Source organism: Myiozetetes cayanensis, unplaced genomic scaffold (genome assembly GCF_022539395.1).
Source record: "Myiozetetes cayanensis isolate MyiCay16 unplaced genomic scaffold, myiCay2020 scf27, whole genome shotgun sequence".
Taxonomy (NCBI): Eukaryota; Metazoa; Chordata; class Aves; order Passeriformes; family Tyrannidae; genus Myiozetetes; species Myiozetetes cayanensis.
The window spans coordinates 5229769-5252551 of NW_026087488.1; the positions used below are offsets into that span (position 1 = coordinate 5229769).

At 46.1% G+C, this 22783-nt stretch overlaps 2 protein-coding genes across 5 annotated transcripts in view; one reads left to right on the forward strand and one right to left on the reverse strand.

The window, feature by feature from the left end:
• Positions 1 to 2387, forward strand: part of MYO1C (myosin IC) — a 53032-nt gene extending 50645 nt beyond the window's left edge. For all 4 annotated transcript variants that reach the window (XM_050322070.1, XM_050322071.1, XM_050322069.1 and 1 more), the window contains exon 32: positions 169 to 2387. In XM_050322070.1, the coding sequence (XP_050178027.1) occupies positions 169 to 195 (27 nt within the window). In that variant the 3' untranslated portion in view covers positions 196 to 2387. The remainder of the gene's footprint in view (positions 1 to 168) is intronic.
• YWHAE (tyrosine 3-monooxygenase/tryptophan 5-monooxygenase activation protein epsilon) lies at positions 2200 to 22072 on the reverse strand. The gene is made up of 6 exons (XM_050322081.1): positions 21870 to 22072; positions 12679 to 12878; positions 8011 to 8117; positions 7284 to 7490; positions 6348 to 6484; positions 2200 to 3173 (listed from the first exon to the last, which is right to left on the reverse strand). The coding sequence occupies exons 1-6, from the start codon at positions 21931 to 21933 to the stop codon at positions 3121 to 3123; spliced, it is 768 nt and encodes a 255-aa protein (XP_050178038.1). The 5' UTR covers positions 21934 to 22072; the 3' UTR covers positions 2200 to 3120.
• Between the last annotated feature and the right edge of the window lie 711 nt (positions 22073 to 22783).

Consider the following 22783-nt stretch of genomic DNA (forward strand, 5'->3'; position numbering starts at 1 on the left):
AGAACAAATCCAGACTGCACTGACTCCTCTTCCAGTGCCAGAGCTGGGAGCTCCCATCAGGACCACCATGAGGCTGCTTGGAGCAGCCTCAACATGAAGACTTTTGGGAACTGAAGCTGTTGCAGCATCTCTGTTTCCAACACTTTCTAACCCCTCCCTCTCCCGCAGGTTGCTCCTCGTTTGAATTCCCGATGATGAAAAGTGTCCCTGCGCCAGGACCTTTCCCTCCATGGAATTGGCTGAACTTTGTTCCCAGCAACCCCACCCCCTTTCCTCGCTTTGCTCTTTCTGTTTATCGTTACCAAAGACCTGCACTTTTCAGAACCACCACAAAATACATCCTGCTTTAGTCTTTACTCTCAAAAGTCCCAACAAAAAGGCCTTCTCTTCTTCTTCCTTTCCCAAGTGGCAAACACGGGGTCCAAACGCAGCGTCCCCAGCTCGGGACACTCAGCTGGGCTTTGAGGGAGAGGGAGCTCTGACTCTGACTCTGTTAACAGAGTTTAAGCCCCCCCCATGGAAACGACCAAAACTTGTGCTTGTCGTCACCAAAAAAAGCACAATCGGAAAACAAAGTCACTCTGCTGCTTTCTCAGCCAAACCAATGAAATGCCAAACTTTGTATTCAGAATGTTTTATGAAGAATTTTGCTCTGAGATGTTTTAATGCTTTGTGTTACAATTTAGTGAAGCCATATTGTGTAAATGAGTAAAAAAAACCTGTAAATACTTTATAGCTGAGGATGAGATGCACTACGAGAGATGGAGTTGATGTGGAAACTTATATTTTAGATTTGGAATTCTTTTGTTGTTTTTAGTTTATGGTTACAAGGTATTATTAACCTGAAAAACCCATCATGCAACTTCCTCACTGATCTGGATCCAGAGACTTTTACCTTTTTTTGAAGTCAGCTGTCCCATTTCTTGCTCTCTATTTTTATACCTTAGGAATTTTTCATATCCACACAATCTGATACAAACTGCAGAGGTTACCACTGCTTTGTGCCTCTCCAGACTGGCAGTGCAGCCTGCAGTCCTTGGCTGTGGGATGGGCACAGGCTTTCCCTCCTGCCTGGGAGTCACCACTGCCCTTCCCCACCGCGCTCAGAGCAGCACGTTCAGGAAAAACGGCTTTTCCTCTTGTTTTTAGCGATAACTGGAAGTTCGAGTTCCCGCAGTATTTCTGTCGATGCCTCAGTGCTGCCTTCCGAGGGCGGGCTGGGTCAGCACTGCTGCTGCTCCCCAGCCCCAGGACACACTTGGAGTGCTCAGACCTCGCTGAGGTTCATCCTCAGCACCTTCCCTTTACCCCAAACGGCCACAGGGTGCACAGCTCCGAGTGGGATTCCTGCTGCCTGCACACCACAGCTCGACCTCAGTGCATCCTGCACTCCACTTGCCTTAGGAATCCTTCCCATTCCACCTCTCTCCTGACGCAGCAGCACCAGCAGCCACAGCCCAGCCCTGACAGATCTAACCCAAAGTGCTGCCTCTCCCCCCCCATCGGCTCCGGTTCCTGTCCTGCTTCGGCTGCCAGGCCTGGAATGCCGGATGCACTGCGGGCCATTCCCAGCCCTGAGCTGCAGTGTGTGTACACACAGCTGGCTGTGCTGGTCTGTAACCCCCTCCAGACTACGCTGAATAAATTTTTACAAACAAACCAACAGCCCTCGTCTCATTGTGGAAGTTTCCTCCCCTTTTCTGCAGGGCAGGCTCTGCCCCAGCCCTGCTCACCTCTGGCTCTTGGGCCCGTCTGTCTGCACGGAGCAGTCCTGCTGGCCAGGACAAGGCACAGGGTACTCCAAGAGAGGTTTTTTCAGTCCTTTTCTAGGACTGGGATCTTCCATCAGCTTGGCAGGATGGACAGCAAGACACATGGATGGAGAAAAGGAAAACAGGGTAACTGCAATGCATGGGGAGTGCTGTAAGAGCAGGTGAGGGGAAAGCACCAACCAGCTCAGGGGTTTTATACATTTAGGCAGGGAAAGGCTGGATCAGGGAGTGGAGCCTCTGCCTCCCCCAGTGCCCTGCAAGCAGCACAACTCCCACCTCAGCCCAGCTCTTCCTTATCTCCTGGCTGAAGAACCAGGCTGTCCCTGCTGGCTCTCACTCCCCCTCCAACTGTTCCTACCACAAGCAACAAACCAAAAAAGTTACACTTCCCAAAACAACTCAAACCTAAAAGAAAGCCATAGTAATATTTGGCATTTTTAATTTAGGTTTGTTTTATTTAAGTTTAATGTTAATTCCATGCTGTGTTTCAGTAAGAACAATACAGATTCTGTATCTGTGGCTCCAGTCAGATATCCAGTAGTACAAATTAGCTTCAAGTTACACATACTGAACAAAAGAGGTTGAGCGAGCGAAGGGAGATGGGGAGAGGGGAGGGAGAAAGAAAAAATATTGAACACGCATGCAGGCTTATCAATGCCACCTTCAATGCTAACCTGCTTGGAGGGAGAGTAAAGAACAGGCAAGAATGAGCAGCCACGGATTGTTGAACTGTTACCAGCACCATGATTTTTCAGCAACGTTTCAGCAGTTTGGAAACTTTTTGTTTGTTTGTTTGTTTTTATACAGTAAAACCACTACTACAATGTATGTCCCAATGCAACCTCGTAACTTCAAGCTAAACACCCAATTAAGTTTGAAACATTGGTATAAAATTCAGTTTCAACAGTTATAAAAAAAAAAAAAAAAAAAAAAAGGAAGAAAAAAAAGGAAAAAGAAAGATGCCACCACATGCTCACTGCCTTGGCCAGGACAAATCTCTGCCTACGAGTCTAAGGGCCTTCAGGTGTCACCTCCAGGGCTGATGGCAATGTCACCACAGCTGGCAACACAATACAGTAATGCTGAAAGAGCCTTTACGCAGTCCTGTTAGTGTCTTAAAGAACCTAAAAGCTGGCACCAGTAAAATCCACAGAAATTCACTCTTGCCTTTTAAGAACTTTTAAACTGTGTAAAAAAAATAAAAATAAAGAAACCCAACAGGGCAGGAACCTAAATTCTGAGACCCAATGTAAAAGTCAGATTTGGTGGTTCTCAGAGTGACACTGAGGGTTTTTGTGGGGAAGGGGAAGGGTGGTCAGAGATGGGTTCTCTTGTTGGCCTTTGTGTCTCACTGGTTTTCATCTTCCACATCCTGCAGCGCTTCTTTATTCTGTTCTTCACCTACAGAAGTGGATAAAAATAAGGACAACATTAACTTTCACACATGACACCTGCAGGAAGGCTTAACAAGCGTCTAGAGATTAATATTTTCATGCAAGTACACACTCACTCACACCCCACACTGCCAGTTCCGCAGGGAAGCGTTTCCATGGAAATTAAGCCCGGTAATCACCCCCACACCTCACCCAGAACTGCAGCTCAGGCCATTAGAACGACGGATTGTGTGAGGACAAACAAAACCACCACTGCTGAAAACTGACACCGCACAGGGGATCAGTCCTGCCGAGCAAGGGCTGGACAGACACGAGAAATCATCAGAAGGGCTGTGGATCAACATCCCTGGATCAAAAAACACCGTCCCAGAACCCTCATCTTTACTCCAGAGAGCAGCAGGGACATTCACTCACTCACTACAGAAATGAGACCTAAACAGGTTTAGAAATTAGAGCTTTTTTCTGCTCAAGTCCACTCAAGTTTCAACAGCAAAGTACTTTTACACAGTAGCACTGATGGCAGGTTATTACCAAAGGTACAAGAAATGTCTCTGCTTCAACATGACAAGAAACCTTAGACGAGGTTACTGAACAAAACCATTTAGTGGGAATTAATTTCTCTTGAAAAGCAGCCAGTTTGGGCATATTCAACCAGCTGGGCCATGCAGTGGGCTCAGGCCTGTCCACAAGGACCCCTGAGGTTGGGGACACTCGGGCTGCCCCAGTGAGCCCCATGCAACGCCCTCCCCACGGCCTGGCCCAAGTGCCACTGCAACAGGGGATGTTTCAGGTACTTCAGCTGGGGCCACAACACATGCACAGCTCAGTTAATTGATAAGAGAGACCGAGAAAGTGTTTTCTTTCCACTTAAGCACAAGGGATAGTACTCTCTCAAGGGCAATAAATTGAAATTAGCAATTAAAAACTTGATTTGTGATAAAATCCAATCAAATGGGACTAATGGCTTCCAGCAGGTAACCAGGATGCCTGCTCAGAGCATGTCCAGATTCAGGATTACCACCAGGCACAACACAAGGTAGATTTTGGAGGAGGTGGCCCAGGAACACAGGACATCTGACATTCAACAACAACAAAATTTATATAGAGAATTACATGAGAGATCATTTAAGAGAGGAAAGCAGAGCCCTGACCCGGGTTGATGAGTCAAAGATCTGAGCATGCTCCAACCAACGCACTGAAGCGAACACCCCTCCAACAGGCCAAGGTGACAGTTCTTGTCATGCCCAAATATTCCCAGTGTCCAGCTATGCAGCTCAGTTCCCCAAGGGGGGTTCCTGTGGCTCTCAGCCCTGGGGTGGCAGCAGGGACACAAGCGTTGTCAGAGCAGTGGCAGAGGCAGGCACGGTTAGTGACACTGGCACTGAGCACCTCGTGGAGCCACGACAGACACTTACAAAGTAGAGATTTTAGGAAATGAACAGTTGGACTTTCCTTTAGGAATCTATACAGCAGGAAAGAAGGGGAGAATAGGAATCATATGGAGACAGTACAAGCGTGGAAATCAACTCAACACTCATCTGTGCCATGGGAAGAGCTACAGGAAAGGGGATGGGAGGGCAAAGCTGGGAAAGGCCTGGATTTACTGAGTCATTCCCTACGACCTGCACAGCTGAAATGGAAACAGGGAAAAGCTCAAGGCGAAAGAAAAGCCCTTTTCAAGTCTCCCCCAACCCCTGGGAAACTGGTAACTGTGCCAGTATTGACTTTATCCTTCACAGGCTCTGCCTGCTTTGGAATATGGAGTTCTGGAAGCAGCAGTTTAAACACACTGAGCACACTGGCCTGGCATGAGGAAATGAGGGAACTTAACTCTGCACCCGTGTCTAAACGTTCTGCATAAACACTTTTTGGGGGATCTGAAGAATTACACCACCATTTTAAATATTTCTGCAGTAATTTTGTAATCATTACCTTTCTGGCACACATCGAACCAATAACAAGGATAATCTGAAATACTCCAGAAAGAACCAAAATGTCTGTATTTTATGATATAGAGCTAATTATGAAGCAAGAAATTCCAACCTGTACTTCTTTTTGCAAAAATCTAAAGAGCCTTGTAATAATCTTGTGGAACTTCTACAAAATAAGAGATCCACGAGACACATCACCCAGCTCACAGGCAAACCAAGAGCTTTAGGAAGATGTTCTAATGCTTCTGTCTCTCAACAGTGACCCAGCCCTGTTACTGCACTGAGATGGTTCCACAGAGCACCAGGGTATTTGGCTCCCTTAAAAAACACTGAAGGTCATAACTGTGGGAATTGCAAACAGGTTTCTTTTTCCCCAGTGCCCATCCATGGCAAGGCAGGCACCTCCTGAGGTGGCTGGAGAAGAGCCTGTGCAGATCCACCCAGGATCCAGCCACGAGATAATCTCACCTCCCTGAAACAAGGCCTGTGCAAGAGCCTTAAGCACTGGGATGTGGAATAAAGCAGGAGCCAAGACCCTACACATTTACAGCATTCCCAGTTCTGCCAACAGCCCAAAGAGCAGAGGCAGAAGGTACTGAGTAACAACACTCCAGACCCACAGAGAAATGGGGAGTCAAGGGAGAGTTCAATCCTACAGCAGCTTTCAGATGGACACTGCACCAATGAGGCACCCACAGGAACGCTGTGTGGTCACCACTGTGCTTCAAGTAACATCTCACCAAAAATGTAAGACACTCCTGTATTTATCTGAAGTTCAGCAGATGTTTCAAACCTCTGGGCATTTGGGGCTACCCAAAATAGTTTAAACACGACTGATTTCCCCCCAGGGTAAAAGTAAAGTCAGCTCTTTCCACTTGTCTCTGCAGAACGTGATTGTTGCAAAAGTAAACTTGAGTTTCATCTTTCTAGATACAGATTATATTTAATTCACTACCAATAATCAGTGAAACAGAAGGTGTAACTCAAAAAAAACGAGTCAATCCATGCTTAGCTCCCTGTCACTGCTTTTAGAACAATCACAGATGGCAGGTGGGGAGGGAGAACCGAGAAGTTCTCCAAAGAAGCCACTGTGACCCCCACCAGCTCACCCCAGGCTGAGGCAGGACAGAAGTGCAGGGGGGTCGATTACCAGGGAAGACAGAAGTAAATCATCAAACCCATCTGCATTTCCACGCTCTGTGTCCTGGGCACAGGTCGGGGGTGCAGCTTTTGGAGCAGGATTTACTCACCATCACCCTGCATGTCTGAAGTCCATAGTGTCAGGTTATCACGTAACAACTGCATGATAAGTGTAGAGTCCTTATAGCTTTCTTCACTCAGTGTATCCAGTTCTGCAATAGCATCATCGAAAGCTGCTTTTGCCAACCTGGAAGGGCAGAGCAAAATCAGAGTTCACAAGTATTTCTACACAGAATCCAGAAGCACAAGTTAGCACACCCATCCTCTGGTCTGGCTGTGTGACATCCACAGCTCCTCCACAAATTCTGGTGTTGTTTAACAGTGTTTAGATGTTCATTCAAGTATCTCCCATGTTAAAAACCAGCCACCCTGTGTGCTTAAGAAACTTTTTATTCAAGAACACTGGTTTATTAAAAATTTCTGGATCCTGCAGTACAACTGACAGAGGTCTGCTAAAAGCCTGAAGAAAGTGTAATACATAACCTGCAGTGACAGGACAGAAGACAAAGAGTATTTGTTTCAATCATCACTTTTGTGCTCAGATGAGCTGAAGTCCTACAGACAGATGAGCCATTGTCACTATACATGCTCACAGGTCACAGGAATTAGTAGCAGGATCCCTCCTACCCTGTGCAGTAGCCAACAGGAAGAGGGGCACGTTAAATCACCTCACACCTCTGGCAGATTAAGGGCATGCACAGAGTTAACCTGGCAAGCTGCTGAACTGCCTTAGCTGATCAAATCAAGGTGATCACTGTTCTGCTTCTCATACACCACCTACTCCCACACAAACACACTGCTCTGGACTCGAAAGAAAGCGGTGAAGTCGAAAACCTTCCCAGTGAATTGATGTCAACCAGAGCAACCACCCGCAGGAAGAAAGCCAGCCCAGTGTTCCCACTGAGGAAAAGCAGTTCCCCAAGTAGCAGCTTTTGGCTTGTCTGGTATTCACACAACACTCCCCCACGTTCCCAGTCACCACATACCTGCAGGCACGATCAGGAGAATTAAGAATTTCATAGTAGAATACAGAGAAGTTGAGCGCAAGTCCTAAGCGGATGGGATGTGTTGGCGGGAGTTCTGTCATTGCAATATCACTAGCAGCTTTGTAAGCCACCAAGCTATTCTCTGCAGCTTCCTTCCTGTCATTTCCTGTGGCAAACTCAGCCAGATACCTATGGTAGTCCCCCTTCCTGAAAGCAGAAGCAGCAGGAAGTCAGTAATCCCCATTTCCCCACCAGACACTAAATTAACAGCTCTGTTCTGAAGCTGATGTTTATGTATTCACACACCGAGGGCCTGCTGCTGAATTACTGTCTGGACAACACTGTGTTAGGAGCTGAGGGGATTTTAAACCATCACTACATGACAGTTGTCTGTCTGCCTGACTTTCTTCTCTTCATGAGCAGAGCAGACAACACTGCAGCAGGGATGGGATTTCTCCATCAGGAGCTCAGTTCAAGGAAACTGCTGTTTCTTACACTGAAGAGCTGCACAACAGTTTACATCAGGTCCTCGTGGCCTTATTCCAAACATCATCATCTACCCCAAATCATGATGAGGACATGGTAGTCAAGAAGGGACATTGGTTAGACATGACTGAACTGCCCCCTTTCTGGAAGGGACTGTGGGCAGAACACACACGTACAGCTCCTTTCTTTGTCTCCACTGCAGGCCCAGTAAAAGGTCTTTTCCTCACAAGAACACACTTACATTTTGTAATAGAAAACCTTGGACTCGCCAGTGTTAGCTGCTGGAATGAGGTGTTTGTCCAGTACATCCAGAATGTCACAACAGATTAACTTCAGTTCGGTCTCAACCTAGTAATAAAAATAAACACACAATTCATAATTAATTCATCATTAAAAGAGGGGGCAAGGTCAGCTCATAAGACTAAGAGCGATTTCCAAAAAAATCAAATTGGTAACATCATAAAATTCCAAAGAGGAATTTCCAAAGGGAGAAAAAATACAATTCAGCTGCTCCACAGGTGCATTAAGCAAAACAGTTCTGCACAATTAGCTGGCACACACAAGAGGCAAGGACTGATGGATGATGAAATGTGTAACTCAAGGATGGAATTATAAATTCCCCAGAAGACATCTCGCTAGACTGTGCATTAAGTTTGTCTCAGGATGTAACTCCTTACTGCAAGGCCTGCACAACTCAACTCCCTGTATTTTTGATCCTGGCAGGCTGCTCTCAAAGTGGCAACAGTGAAGGGGACAATCAGAGGGTAATTAACACAAATCAGCTAAACCCCATTACACCCCAGAGTTAAATGGCACCTTCAGAACAGATTTCCAGCGACTACTTGGAGGCAAAGCTCTGACAGAAGAGCCTGAAGACAAAAAGCATGGAGGATCAAAACAGAACAAGGATGGGCCAGCAAACAGAAAAGTCAGGTACAAGATGAAAACAAACTCCAGAAGCAAATGAAAAAGACAAAGTGCAGCAACGCGGTGAAAAAGCAGAAATCATCAACTCTACCAGTGAGATCTGTGGCCAAAAAAGCAGCATATAAAGCCCTATTTAAAACCAGATGCTGGATTGTAATAGTCAGAATTGAAAATGTAGCCACATCACCCTCAGTTTTTCTAGTTTCAAATATAAAGCAAGGGCTGGATGAGGTTTGGTTTTACCCCAGGGAGTTTCACACCTGAAAGCAAAGAAACCAAAGCACGCCCCAAAAAGCTAAAAACCCTCCTCTGACATCCATACTGCCAAAACCTGAGCCTCCCACGTCATTCCAGCAGAAGGGGTTGGTTAAGTGCAGACAGACACCAATTGCTGCTTTCTCATGATCTCACGGTAACTTTTGCACCTACAGCTGAAGACAACTCTGGCTCGAGCTGATTTCACAGAAAGCAAGAGATTTTTTCAAGCAAAGGCACCAATATCAGTTACAAAAAACTGCCAGAAGCTGCATGTTCTGGCTCACAAGAGCAGCCCCAGCGAGTGCACCGTCCCTTCCTCTCCTCCCACCTGAGCACTTCGCTTTCCTCCTTTCTTTAAGCATTTTTCTTGCCATTTTTTACCACCATTCAGCTCCCAAACTGTCAGGGTTTGTAACCACACCAGCTAAAAAGGTGTTACTAAAAAGGTGTTAAAATTACAGATCCAAAATAAACGTTAAACTGGCACAGACACACACACACTGATTTGTACAAAGTAACAGATTTGCAAAAGTTCCTTTAGATAAATTAATCAGCAGCAATTTTCATGTACAAGCAATGTCAGAATGCCCTGACATTCAGAGGAACAGATGCTGTACTTAAGAGTTATGTGACAAAAGCTTAAGGAAGTTGCTGAAATATGGTCACTTGAGAAGAATCTACTTCATATATTTTTGGGCTACAATATAAAACCTTTGGCCAGCAGTCAGTTCCTGCAAACTTCTTTCCTCTTGATCCTCTTTTTCAATGACTTCTTTTGCAGAGAGATCTTCAGCAAAACTGCAAAGAATTAAATCAGTTTCTAATCCTCTTTAGTTAAATAACCATACATGTACAAACTTCTATTTCATCTCAGACACACCTTTTTTCAGCTTTGCCTACAGGATCAGTCACACATGTTATCAGAGATCAGCTCCTGTCCAGAGCAATGCAAATGTCCTGACCAAGCTTCGTTTAAAAAGATTTAATACAAATCAAGTTGATTAGGAACAAAACAAAACACACACACAAAAAATTAACCAACAACAAAACCCTAAAAGCTCTTGTACAAAAAGGATCTGTTCTAGACAGAGGGCTTAGCAAGCTCTGCAAAGCAGCAAACCAGCACAAGAGCCCACACTAAGCCTGCTCAGAGCATTCCTAACAGGCAGGTTTAGGGTCTATCACCATCCAGCTCCAAATATGACATCTGGTACTACAGAATCTGACCAGCAAGGAAGGGCTGCTCGCCCCAGTGGGTCCCCAGAAGCTGCCCCAATCCCCCCTGCCTGTCTTTATTTCAGTGCCATTGCTGGCTTCATCAGATTCCTTTGGCTCATCAGGCCGAGTACTCTGCACACAGAAAAGCTTCTAAACCACAGGTGATCAAAATAAAATAAGCAAACTTATTCACTGCCTAACCTTTCTAAGAGGAGGGGATGGAGGAGACAGCCTGGCAGGTGCCCCAAAACACAACCCAGGGTTTAAGTCAGAGCACTAGAAACACACCCAGCCCCATCTGCCACAAACCCAGAGCAGAAAGGGGAAGGGACACCTGTGCTGTGCTATGGGAATGGACTTGGCTGGACTGCAAGGAAGGAACTGCACTGTGTGCAGCCACACCCCCCTCATGCTCTCGAGGATGAAGGACAAACCCCAGCGTGTTCTCCTCACAGCCAGATGGGACACCCAGGGGGGCGTCCAGATGGCCACGAGGCCCAGGAGAGCAGCCTGTCCCCAAAGGAAGCAGGGAAGGGGCCTTTCCCCCACGGCTATGGATGTGTTTTGCTACATTTATCTGAGGTGGTTTGGGGAGAGGCAAAGCCTGCTGTCTGCCAGCACCTCCCAGGGGCCTGGTTGATGCTTCTTAAAAACCCAGTCTGCCCTTGCCCTCTCAACACACCATCCCCTGAGCTCTGCCCCGAGTCAGGCTGGCTGGTAGCTCAAAAAAACCCTCCAAACATCAGCCACGAGCTAAGTTATAAATACTGATGGAGACCAAACCCATTCACTCTCCTTACAGCAGATGCCAACCCTTAGGAAGTTCTCCCAGCAGTTCCTAACAGGATCTGGTCTTCAGCTACAGACAACACTCTTGGAGAAACTCCCCCTGGAGCCGAGCAGGCTCAGCCAGTGTTTCTCCAGCACAGAACCACAGGCCAGTTCTCACTGCACTCCTCCACCTCAGGCAGCTGTGAGAGCTGTTCCCTTTAAGGATTTAGCAGCTGAAGACACTGCTGGCATGACCCTGCACTTCAGTGTGGCCTCTCTGTCCTGATGCCTCAAGGACTACAGACATCTATTTCTTGCACCCCAGTCCAGCATGGTCCTTGTCCTTTTTACAAAGAATAATGGCTATTTCTAAAGTCCTTCCAAAACAAAAAAACCCCAAAACCCAAGTCTTTTCACCATTAAAGGATCTTTGGCAAAAGACACAAACCACCCACAAAATCTTGTGCAAAAGAACCTGGAAGCACACAGTGTGAGACAAATTTAAACAATCATTAGACAGCTATTGTCTTGTTTTCTGTGTTCTGTTAGAAAGATTGTAGACATCCATCAAGAAAAGGTATTTGGGACTGCATGTAACTGGCAGAGTCTCATCCCATCATCACGCTAGCATAAAATTAGAAACTCACAACTTTAACAATTCCATGGAGCAACAGAAAGCCTGTGAGTCAACAGAAAGTAGTCCAGAGCCATTCCTGAGAGAAGATTTCCAAGCCAACATCATTTCCATTGGTGGTAAATGAATCAGTGCCAGGTGATATAACAGACTCCACTGTTTCTCTGGAAGTGAAGATGTGAACCATGTGGAGGCACTTGTCCTCAGATAATGCAGATGAAGTCTCTGCAGAAGTGTGTGGGATTTCAGCAGTATGGGAGCATGCCTGTTCCGTGCTAAACCATCACTGAGAGAAGAGGGAAACAGCAACTCCCTGTTCTAACAGCTGAAGGTTTCATTAGCCCTTACCAATGAAAGCCAAAGCTTGCTCCAAGTTCTCCATTTTAGGTAAAGCTGCACACACTGAACAGTCACCATGAAGCTATGTGGATCAATTTTTCCCTCTCTCAAAAGAGAGAAAACAGCAAGGCCCTGGAGGTTGTTACACATCCGAGATGACCGTGACATCTGAGCATCCACCACCCCCAGGAACACACAGTGATAAGACACAGGGTAAAGGAGCCAAGAGCAGCACTGAAGATCCCTCCCCACTGGCCTTTCAACTGGCAGGATTTTGAACTCTGCAGGACAGAGAACTGGAACTGCACAAAGTGTCATTGTATGAGACTCACCCAAAGCAATTTTTATCAGAAGGGGCAGCTTAACAGCCAAACACCTCCTCTGACAGGGTTAATGAAAACAAAAGTTGCTTGGGGTAAGTCAGGTTGGAGAGGAAAGAGTAAGGACCTCCTGAGCATGTGCAGCCTTACACCTGAGCAAGCAGGGAGGAAAAGGTGTCAGCACAGTTCATATTCTTGGCAGATCTGTCGATGCACTGAAGGAAAAGCCCTCCCTCTCTTGAGTCTACTGCCCTTTCTGAGTGTTTACACAAAACACCCAACCTCTCCCCTTCACCAAGGATATTTATTCTCCAGATAAGGACTAAACTGCAGCCCTGCAAGGCTGTCACAGGTCACCACACCAGGCAGTGTGACCATGGCAGGGGTACCACAGCTGGACTGGAACAAGTGACCCAGTGCTGTCAGACCCACCCCAGCTTACCATTTGCCGATATTCCCGAATCATTTTTAATTTGTCTTCTCCACCTTTGTTTTCTTCTTTCTGTTCAATGCTGCTGATTATTCTCCAGGAAGCTCTTCTGGCTCCGATCACGTTTTTGTACGCAACAGAAAGCAGGTTCCTTTCTTCCACTGTCAACTCCACATCCATTCCAGCCACTTTCTTCATTGACTCAACCATTTCTAGGAGGAAGAGGTCAGGCAATTAATTCTCACAGCTGAAGCATCTTTCAAACCATTCAACACAAGCTGGATGTTAATGACAGCTCATGAAATTAGGCTTCCTCTTCCTTTCATCACAGTTACTCCTCACTTTTACACCGGAGTGTTCCAAACAAATCAATCAGCACATACACAAAGGAAGTATCTGATGTTCATTTAAAGGCATTTGACAAGGCTCCTCCAAAATTGTTTAAAGTTAATTTAGTTTTTGTTTTTATTTCTTTGGTTTGGGATTTGTTTGCTTTTTTAACAGGAAAAAATGATTTAGGAGAAAGAACATTTTTCCACATAACAATTTTCCACATTAGAGTTATCAGGACAATCCTACAGGAATGTGTGTTGCTCAAAGTGCTTCAGAGGAGGCAGAGAACAGGGAGAAAAGCAGGAGCAAATGTAACCTGGCTCTTGGCACTGTCAGGATAAACTGAAAAATTACAGAATGCTCTGCTAATTTGTCAACTGGAACACAGTGTAACATGGTAATTATCAAGAAAATAAAATCCAGGTTTGAAGAGATGTAGAGAAGTGTGAGTAATGTTAGGAGGGAAGAGAGTCAAAGTTGCAACAGGAACCTCCAGAAGAAAAACCTGGTGCTTGGAGAAGTAACAGAAAATTGCAACAGCTGAGGAAAAAATGGGTATGTTTTCTCAACTCTACTGCAGGTCTCCTTCATGACCTCTTTCGTAGAAAAATTTGTCCACTGTGGAAATTTGGAAGAAAAAACTACACACAGGACTTGCTGTTCCCTGTAAAGGAGCATCTGATTCTCAGAGCACACTCAAACCTCCCATTACAGATCTGATCAACTGCTTGGCTTCTGCAGGATTTTATCCAGCACTTGCCTAAACATCTTGAAGCAAAGGTCCAACACCCCTGTGCCCCAGGGGGCAAATCCAATCCAAGCTGAGCAGCAGCAGAGGCACCTCTGTCAGCACATATTTACCCTGCTCCACCTCTTCAGTCTTCTGCAAAGAAAGTCATTAACTACCCTCTTGTAGAGCCACCATGACCATTGGAAACAATGGAGCCAAAGGAAAACAGCCACCTGCTCAGAACTACTGGTGTCAGAAACCAGATCTTATCACCCAACACTTCCATGCCTGAGTTGTCAGTAAGTCAAACAACTCCTTGCCAAGTGACAGTCACTGATAAGAAGATGCTGGAAGATGGGGGGAGCACCTGAGGTTTCCTTCAGCTGTGAACCCTCCAGCTTCACCAACTCCTCATCCTGGGTACACAACCTCTCAATATAAAGGAATTCCTGATACAAGGAACTGAAAGGTCTTCTCTCAAAATCTTTATCCTGCTAGCAGTTAACTGCACAACCACAGATCAGAATCCTACCCATAAACAAGTGTCTTACCCAAAGAGAAAACATTTATCAGCCTACCCATGAAGCTGTTGGAGAAAGGTTTCCAGTTTAGCAATGAGCACAATTTTACTTACAATCCAAAACTCTGGGCTGATATTTCAACAAGATAAAATAATATTATGCACATACCTGGCCTCCCATGGTAAAGCCACAATCCAGCCCTGAAAGCTTAAGCCTGATGTATAATCTTAAGAACCGTGGCAGTAAAAAGGCAAAGGGACAACATATCTGTATCTTCTCCAACTGAAAACTAATTCTATACAAAAACAAAGCCATCTATGCCTGCCAAGAGAAAAAAAATGTTTTTATATTCTAAGTGCAGCTCTACCTATCTGGACGTTTCCACAAGGAGGTGAAAAGCTGAGGGCCCACTCAAGACAAAACACACGTCTGAGATTACGTTTCAGTAAGAAGGATCAGTGCAGCAATGACAACTCTGCACACACAACCCCGAGCCGCTTACACTGCATTATGGAGAAAGTCGTGTTATGCAGATTCAAAAAGCCAGGGACTGTAGTTTAAGTGGTTAAGTTCCAGCCTGTCAGTTGATTGTGGCTGTTGATTTATTATGCTCCTGTCAGATCATGCCACCACCAGAGCAGGAAATCCCAGACGTATAAACTGTGGAAGAAGAGGGGAATATTCTGGAGAATGACACACTCGCCCTAGATTTATATCCTTCCCCAAGTACTTGCTGCTGGTTAAGAAATAACACAATAAACAGATTTTTGGTCTGATCAGATCTGTAAATTCTACTGAAAAAGGGCATTTGATTGAGACTCCAAACAACTGCCTGTGATAGTGTGAAGCTATAATGATGCTCATGTCACTTTTTTAAGCTCCTGCACTCTACTACTCCGATTTCAAACACTGGCTCCTCGCTGCAAACACTGCTGACTCCCCTCCAGCCACTGCTGAGCACCAGGAGGGACACACATGCACAGCCTGAAAGCATAAAGGGTTTGGGCAGTGGTCACCACACACTGAGAGCTGCCTACAAGAGGTTTTTAAAATCCCAAGGTACACAGCTTGGGATCGGGGTTTTAACGTGAAAGACTAAGAATAAGCCTTACTCTAAAAGGTAAAGGGAAGTTTACAAGTGTTGAGAAGCACATGCTTGATAAACCATCTAGCAGGGGCCAAGCTACAGGATTTGGACAACAGGCACAGCTGATAAGGACTCCTACTAGGTCACAAAATAATGACTGCCTGTCCAACAGACACAGATGAGAAACTAAGTATTTGTTGCTTCTCAAACTCCAGAATCCCAAAAAAATCGGAGGAACTGCAATGTCCCTGTAGAGAATATGGAAATGGGAGATGGACAACAAATTTAAAGGAAAGATTAGGAACCTTCCCAATACAGGATACAAAACAAGAAACAGCAGACCCTACCAAAGGAACAGCCACTATCTGATAGTTCCACCAAAATCTGTGCCTGTAGCAGAAACCACCTGGCCTAAACAAAGGCTGATGCACTGAAGAGAACTGGCTGGGGTAAAACCACAGCATCTGCAGCCTCTAGCTGAGGTATTTCATAGTGCCTGGGTCTCCCTAACCAGGATGCTACAATGTCAGACTGCCTGTTTTACAAACAATTGTTTTATATAGTGAACAACCCCTCCTCATGATTTCAAACCTAACCAGAATCTACTTCAATCAGTGCTGGAGTAACCACCCCTTGCCATCACACACTGGTTCATCCTCACCACAGCAGAAACAGGAGCTGGAACATCTCTCAGTGGTGTCTCACTTCCAAAAGAGGAACTACTTACAAGTGAGAAAGCTGGTTGAAGTAAGAACAGAAAAAGATCTTCTTGTGTAAAGGCAGGATGGAGATGACTTGATGGCCATCACAGTCAGATCAAATGAATCTCAGGAGAACCCAAAAGGTAGAATTCTTAGATATTTATGAAGAGTAGCAGAAGCACTGTCTTAACCCTCCATTAAAACTTTAGTAGCAGCAGCAGAGCATCAGAAAAAGGAAGTTGTGCTTTGAGTTTAATCCTTTTTATTCCCCTTATCTAAGGGCAATAAAGAAGACCAAGCTCTTCAAGTTTCTAAGCTGCTGCCCAGTTATCTATTTCAGCATTTCAAGAGCTAAAAGGTGAGAGTATCCAGAGTGCTGTGAGGATGTGAAGAAAATAGGAGAAAAAAGAAGTCTTGCCACGTGTCCACCATAGATGATCATGCACCATAACCAGTATTCAGAGGAGACTTAGTACAAGTACTTGTCTTCTATTTTTCATTCTTGCAACAAACAAAAGATGATCAGCCACAAGTCACAGGAACTCAAAGTATCTGACCCTGAAGTGTAATCTCTCAGTTAAGTCTTTACCAGCAGCAGCAAACACAAAGTGGCCAGCATTGTTAACCTGAGAAGGGTTCCAGACACTCAAGAGGAACTACAAAACCATTAACCTGATACTCACCAGGGGTCAGGTTAAAGGGACCCACAGAAACTACCCTGAATGAGTGGGTATCTGCATAAACATTATGCTGCAGAACATGGCTTCTGTAAACTCAAGTAACACCTCATAAACCTACTGGAATGCTCTGAATGAGCCAAGCACGTGGACAAGGAGCCATGATTGACATCATCTACCTGGATTTCCCAAAGGCATTGACAAGGTCCCTCACCCAAAGTGCTTTAAGGAACTCAACTGCCATGGGACAGCAAGGAAAGTCCTCCCATGGATAAACATTTGGCTGCAAGACAGGAAACAGGGTATGAATGTGAGACTGAAGGGCTCAGAACAGAGAAAGACCACCAGTGGAATCACCCAGGGATCTGTGCTGGGAAGCACCCTAACACTTCTGAGTGATCCAGAGAAACAGAAGCAAATATTGAGGACTGACTCAGCAGTAGCAGCAAACTGCTAAGAACAAACACAAAAGGAACTGAAGAAATAGGAGCAAGAGTGTTTTCTTCAGAGTGATGACTTTAACTGTGCAGACTGATGCCCCCAGACTGCATTCCCCAAAACTGCAGGCCTCCTTCCATCCCCGGGAACTCTTCTTCTGAACACTATTACGTTGCCTGCAGCAGGTTTTTCTGTTCTCTTAAGAAATCCAGCATCTGGCCAGTAAGACTTCAGGGATGGCTAAGCCCCTCCTGCAGCTCACAGGGAGGTGAGGGCATGGATGGCTTTACCCCATTCCCTATCAATTCCCTCGTGCCAACTCAACACCTCTGACCTCCCAACCGGCTGATTCAGCTCAGACAACTACTACTCAGGGAAAAAATGAATCTTGCTCCTCGTTTAGAGAGCTGAGCTGGTTCTAAGGCTCAGACCAGAACCCAAGTAAACATGAGAGGTATTTCACGCTCACCACCATGTTCAAGTTCTATACAAATGAGCATAAAAGAACAGGTGGATTCCAAGAAGTTAAGACAACCAACAAGCAAGGAGTAAAAAAATACAAAATGATATCCATCCTGCACAGAGGCTTTGATGATTATTTGGTGGACAAAGCAGAGGGTTATGCTGCTCTTCCTCGTGTAAGGTGTGGAAAAGCTGGTGCAGTTAAAACATTTCCCCCATGTGACTGTAATACACAGTCCTACAAATACACCTGGACCTCCACACACTTGGAGAAACAACACAGGGTAAGGCCGAGTTATCCAAGCAACAGTGGTATGTTCTGCATTATCAGTCCTTATGGACCACCACAAGTCCTTCTTGCAACGAGAACATAATTTCTAAGTCATGACTATAATGTCTTCAAGCTGTGACCACAAATAAAGGGTGTTTTCCCAGTATTTCACCTCTAAAGACTGAGCCTCATCATCCATTTCTGGGCTTGACTGAGATGTGACACAAGTACTCAGTGCACTGGACACCAGTTAAGCTTCTGGGCTCCTTGTGGAGAACCAAACCATCCAACTGTAGAATTTTGTCTCCTTTGGTTGCTCTTGGTACCTCAGGCAGTTCAAGAAGGCCAATACAGATAAAGGCCCTCTCCCACACAACTCCTCACCATCACAAGTCAATTTATGTCCCACTATGTACAAGTGTCCCTCAAAAAAATTATCAGTTTTATTCCTCCAACACCGTCCTGGCCATGTAACTCTGAGATTCCCACAGTTCTCAGGGATATGCTGAGATTTTTCTGCCTTTTAGCAGTTTCACATGTACCCAATTCAGACAGTTACACCCCACATCACTACAACATGTTGACAGACAGGGTAAGTGCTGAACATTAATTGGGGAAGAAACCCAAAAAACTTAAGTGTGCTTGACATTTGATTGACATAGACCAATTATCTGCAAACCAAAATTAATACACAACCTAAATTCTAATTTTTGACTTAGTTTATTGATTCTTTATTAAGCTCTAAGCTGTAGACCTGTTACTGTGAAATTTTTTCTAAAAGGGGTTCAAATCTTGACTTGAAGCCTCTGCTGCACACACTGCCCTCGTAATAAAGACACATTTCCCTGAGAGACAATTTTTAAATACATAAGGTGCTGCACTGGGAGATCTCTCAAATAATGATGGGTTGGGTTTTTTCCTTACCTGTCCCTTGACCTATTAGCTGGTTTTGAGGGGCAAATCCCACCTATTCCACCTCACCTTAGTCATGTACTTCAAGACTTGCAGTACAAAGCAGCTGTTTAAAGTATGTAATTTTTTTTTACTCTGAATAAAACAGATGTTACCCAGCTCCCATCACAAGGAACAGGTTTCTAACATTCAGCAGCAGTCTACAGCAATCCAGATCCATCCTCTTGATATGAAGAACTCAAATGGTAGGATGGTAACTTCACAAGCCAACACAATGTTACTTACTCCAATTGTTTTCCAAAAAAGGAGACCATTTAGAGTTACACATTATTCTACCAATGACAGTGTTTGAAGGAATAGCAGTGAGTGAGATTTCTCACAAAGCTTCCTGTACTACAAAGTAAGCTTCCTGGCATTTTGTGATTTGCCATGACATGCCTAAGCAGATCTGTGAAGATATTAAGAGATTTGGGTGTCTGACTATCTCTAGAGATCAGGGTTTAAGTGCTACTTACACTGCAGAAGTACCTAGAAAGTTGTCCTCTTAATCTGGGCCAACACACTGAGGACAGCACAGACACAAGACTCGATTCCCAACCATTCACAAATGCAGCTCCCAAGACTTCCTGAATTCCCTAAGTAGGTCAGGTAAGTAACACCAAAGAAGCCACAGTTGGATGCCCACCATAAGTGCTGCTATAAATGCCAGGAGCTCTACATAAATAGCAACCCACCACTCTTAGTCTCCAGGAAAAAGAAGATGGGACAGGACTTGACACAACCTAATGTTAAGCATAGAAAAAAATTGTCAAACTCGTATTCAAATTACCCAAGGGATTTGTGTTACAACATATCTGTAGACAGTACTTACCATCACCTCATTTTATATGTGTCAATTGGTAACTGTGACCTCATGATTGTGCAGCTCAAAGAGTGAACTGAGGAGCAAAATTAAGTTTAACTTACATTTTGCCATACTGCTTCCCAAACCATTCTGTTCACAGAATTATTCTGCTGTGATCTTGGCAGAACTGCATTATTTCGTATAAACAAGAACAAATGATGCCAATAATTTTTAATTGTTTCAGCTGAACAAGAACACAGAATTAGATGATAAAACAGTATCTACAGTACATTTTCTTCCAGGCCATGGACACGAGCAACGTGAAGATGCATTTACACTTGGCAGAATCAGAGGGTGAAACTTAAAATACGTTTACCCAACTTGCTTCCCAAAAACTCTGGAAGTCTAAAACCCACAGCAGTGATTTAAACAAGGCAACTGGAAGTTTAGTGCTCCCTCCGAAATTGTAACAAGTCTCATTCCCATTCAGAAGCAATACAAGAACGAGTCTGCATTTTGCTCTAGGCAGCTTGTTTAGCAAACATTCCCAGCACTGGTAGAACCAAAAGTCCATCAAGGGAAACGCTGCACCAAGGCAATAATCCCCACTAATCAATTTTTATTAGTTGACAGGAAGTTTGCACTGCAGATCTGTACCAGGGGGGAGAGTCTGATTACCTCTGAAAGAACTGATTTACTGCTGACTTCAGAAAACCCCAGAAACACAGTAATGCCTCAAGAGCTCCCAAGGATGATGAATCCTCCAGGATTTTGGCCAAGCGTCCAACCTGGGTTCCCACTCAAACCAAAGCCAACACTTCCAGTTGCACTGACTCCTCCATGCCAGGTGGAGAACCCTTCCCTCTTGCACACTTATTGTGGAATATGGAACTGCACGTGAGCCTCTGCCTGAGTCAGTCACGCTATACCCCAATACCTGGGGTCTGGGAGGGCATTTATTTTCTGTAAGTCCTTCAGTTACTGTGGAAACTGCCTGACTGCTCTCATATAGTGCTATTATTTGTTCTACCATATTTCCCTATCGAAACTGTAACTGAAAGGAGCTTTACTTAGCCCTCCTTTTTGTTGTAGGTTCTATTTCCCTCTCCAAAACGTGCATTTTTCAGACGTTCTGCGATGGTGCCATCGCAAGTTTTTTAAGCGCAACTCAGTAAAAATCTGTCATTTGGTGAAACCTTGATGAATTTTATGAACAGAAAATATCTAGAGTGTCTTCCTACCTCTAAATGAAAGTGTAACTGCATTCACACTTTCTACATGCAAGGGTGTTTATTTCACTTTAAATGAATAATCACAGCTCTTGGGCCAAAGTAACAGTCCCAGATGAGCAACACCATCGAGAAAATTAAAGGCCCTTTCTATTCTGTGCAAGGGAACCATGTTTAAAGGAACAGTTGCAAGACAGACATTTTTGGGCCAAGAGACACCACCCAGGGTTGCCAGTTCCTCCCCTGCACCCCTTTTTCCCCAGGTATTAAACGATCAGGTCTGTTTAATGATCAGGCACAGCGCACAAGCTTCAAATGGAAAAAAAGGATGAAAAGAAGGTGCTGGAAAAGTAAAACGATCCGTAATAATTTCTACCACATAATGAGAGCGAACGAGTTTTCTCTGGGCAATGAATCACGTCCCCGATCCCTGCGGGGCGAGCGCTCGCTCTCTCCGGGTTTGCCGGGGGCAGCAGGGTCTCCAGCCGGGGGCGAAGGCAGAGGAGGAGGCGCAGCCCCGTCCCCCGGGACCCCAGAGGAGCCCGGCGGGCGAGGGGCCGCGGGCCGGGCCCCCCCCATGGGCGTTGTCTGCGCCGAGCCGCCCTCGCCCCGCGCGGCCCGGCCGGGGGAGCGCCGGGCCCGGCCCGCACCGACCCCGCGGAGCCGCGAGGGGCAGCGGGGGCTCTTTGTGGGGCCCCCCGAGGCGGGGGCGGCTCCCCGGCCCCCCCCAGGACTCGCCCTTCGCGGCCGCCATTTTATTCCCGGTTCCTGCCGCCACCGCCCCCCGCCCGGGGCCCCGCCCCGGCCCGAGACACCCCCTCGCCCGGGCCCCCCATCCCCGGTTCCACCGGCCCTCAGGGCGCTCCCCGTCGCCATTTTGTGTGCGCCCCCTCCTCCGCCCCTGCCCCCCTCCCCCGCCCAGCCGCCATTTTGTGGCCGCTCCCTCCCTTCCCTCTCCCCTTGGCCGTGCACGGCCCTCCCGGAGCCCGCGCGCTCACCATCGTAGCGCTCGGCCTGCTCAGCCAACTTGGCCTGATAGACGAGGTCCTCCCGATCGTCCATGTCCTACGGGCGGGGCGGCGGCGGGGCGGCGCGGGGCGGATGGCAGCCGATGGGTCCGGGGGGCTCGGCAGCTACCAGCTCGCTGCTCTCCGGGCAAATATGGCGGCAGCGCCTCCTCCCGCTGCATCCGGGCACTCCCGCGGGCGCGCGCATGCGCCCCCGCCGCTGCCATGGCAACGGCGGCTCCCTGGCAACGGGCGGAGGGCGGGAGAGGCCGGGAGGAGGGATGAGGGAGCCGGGACGGGGCGGCCGGGAATGGCCGGGAATGGCCGGGACGGAGCCGCCGCCCTCCCGCCCGGGGGTGGCGGGGCCGTGCCCGACACGGCGCCCTGGTTGTGGGGCAGCGGGCTCGGCTGGCGGCCAGGCGGGGGACGCTCCAGGGGGGCGGCATTTCCCTCAGGGCGGGTCTTTCTCTCAGTGTTTCTGCTGCCCTCAAACGCTGACAATACAAATAGTACTACTCCTCTGTGTTACAAATAGTCTACTCCAGTATTACATGTAGTATATCTGTAATAGATATGTGTATATATATAGTATATATGTTATATACATGCCTATATATTGTATATAGGTAATATACATACATATAGCATTACATATTAGTATAGTATTACATACAGTATATATGTAATATAGATGTATATGAATGTATGTATGTATAACATATATCTATATAATATATCTACATATATTTGTGGTATATATGTAATACACACACATATAATATTATGTATAGTATATTATATTATAGTCTGTATTGTATTATAAATACAATTACCCCTCTCTGTATTCTTGTACAAATCCCCATGTATGCCCCACACATGAAGGTGAACCTATGACCAAAAGGCAG

Coding starts and splice junctions, on each gene's coding strand:
- YWHAE (XM_050322081.1), bottom strand. CDS start 21,933: ATGGACGATCGGGAGGACCTCGTCTATCAGGCCAAGTTGGCTGAGCAG. Junction 12,879..21,869: donor GCAGGCCGAGCGCTACGATG/GTGAGCGCGCGG, acceptor TCTTCCTCCTAG/AAATGGTTGAGTCAATGAAG. Junction 3,174..6,347: donor TTCAGACATGCAGGGTGATG/GTGAGTAAATCC, acceptor CCACTTCTGTAG/GTGAAGAACAGAATAAAGAA.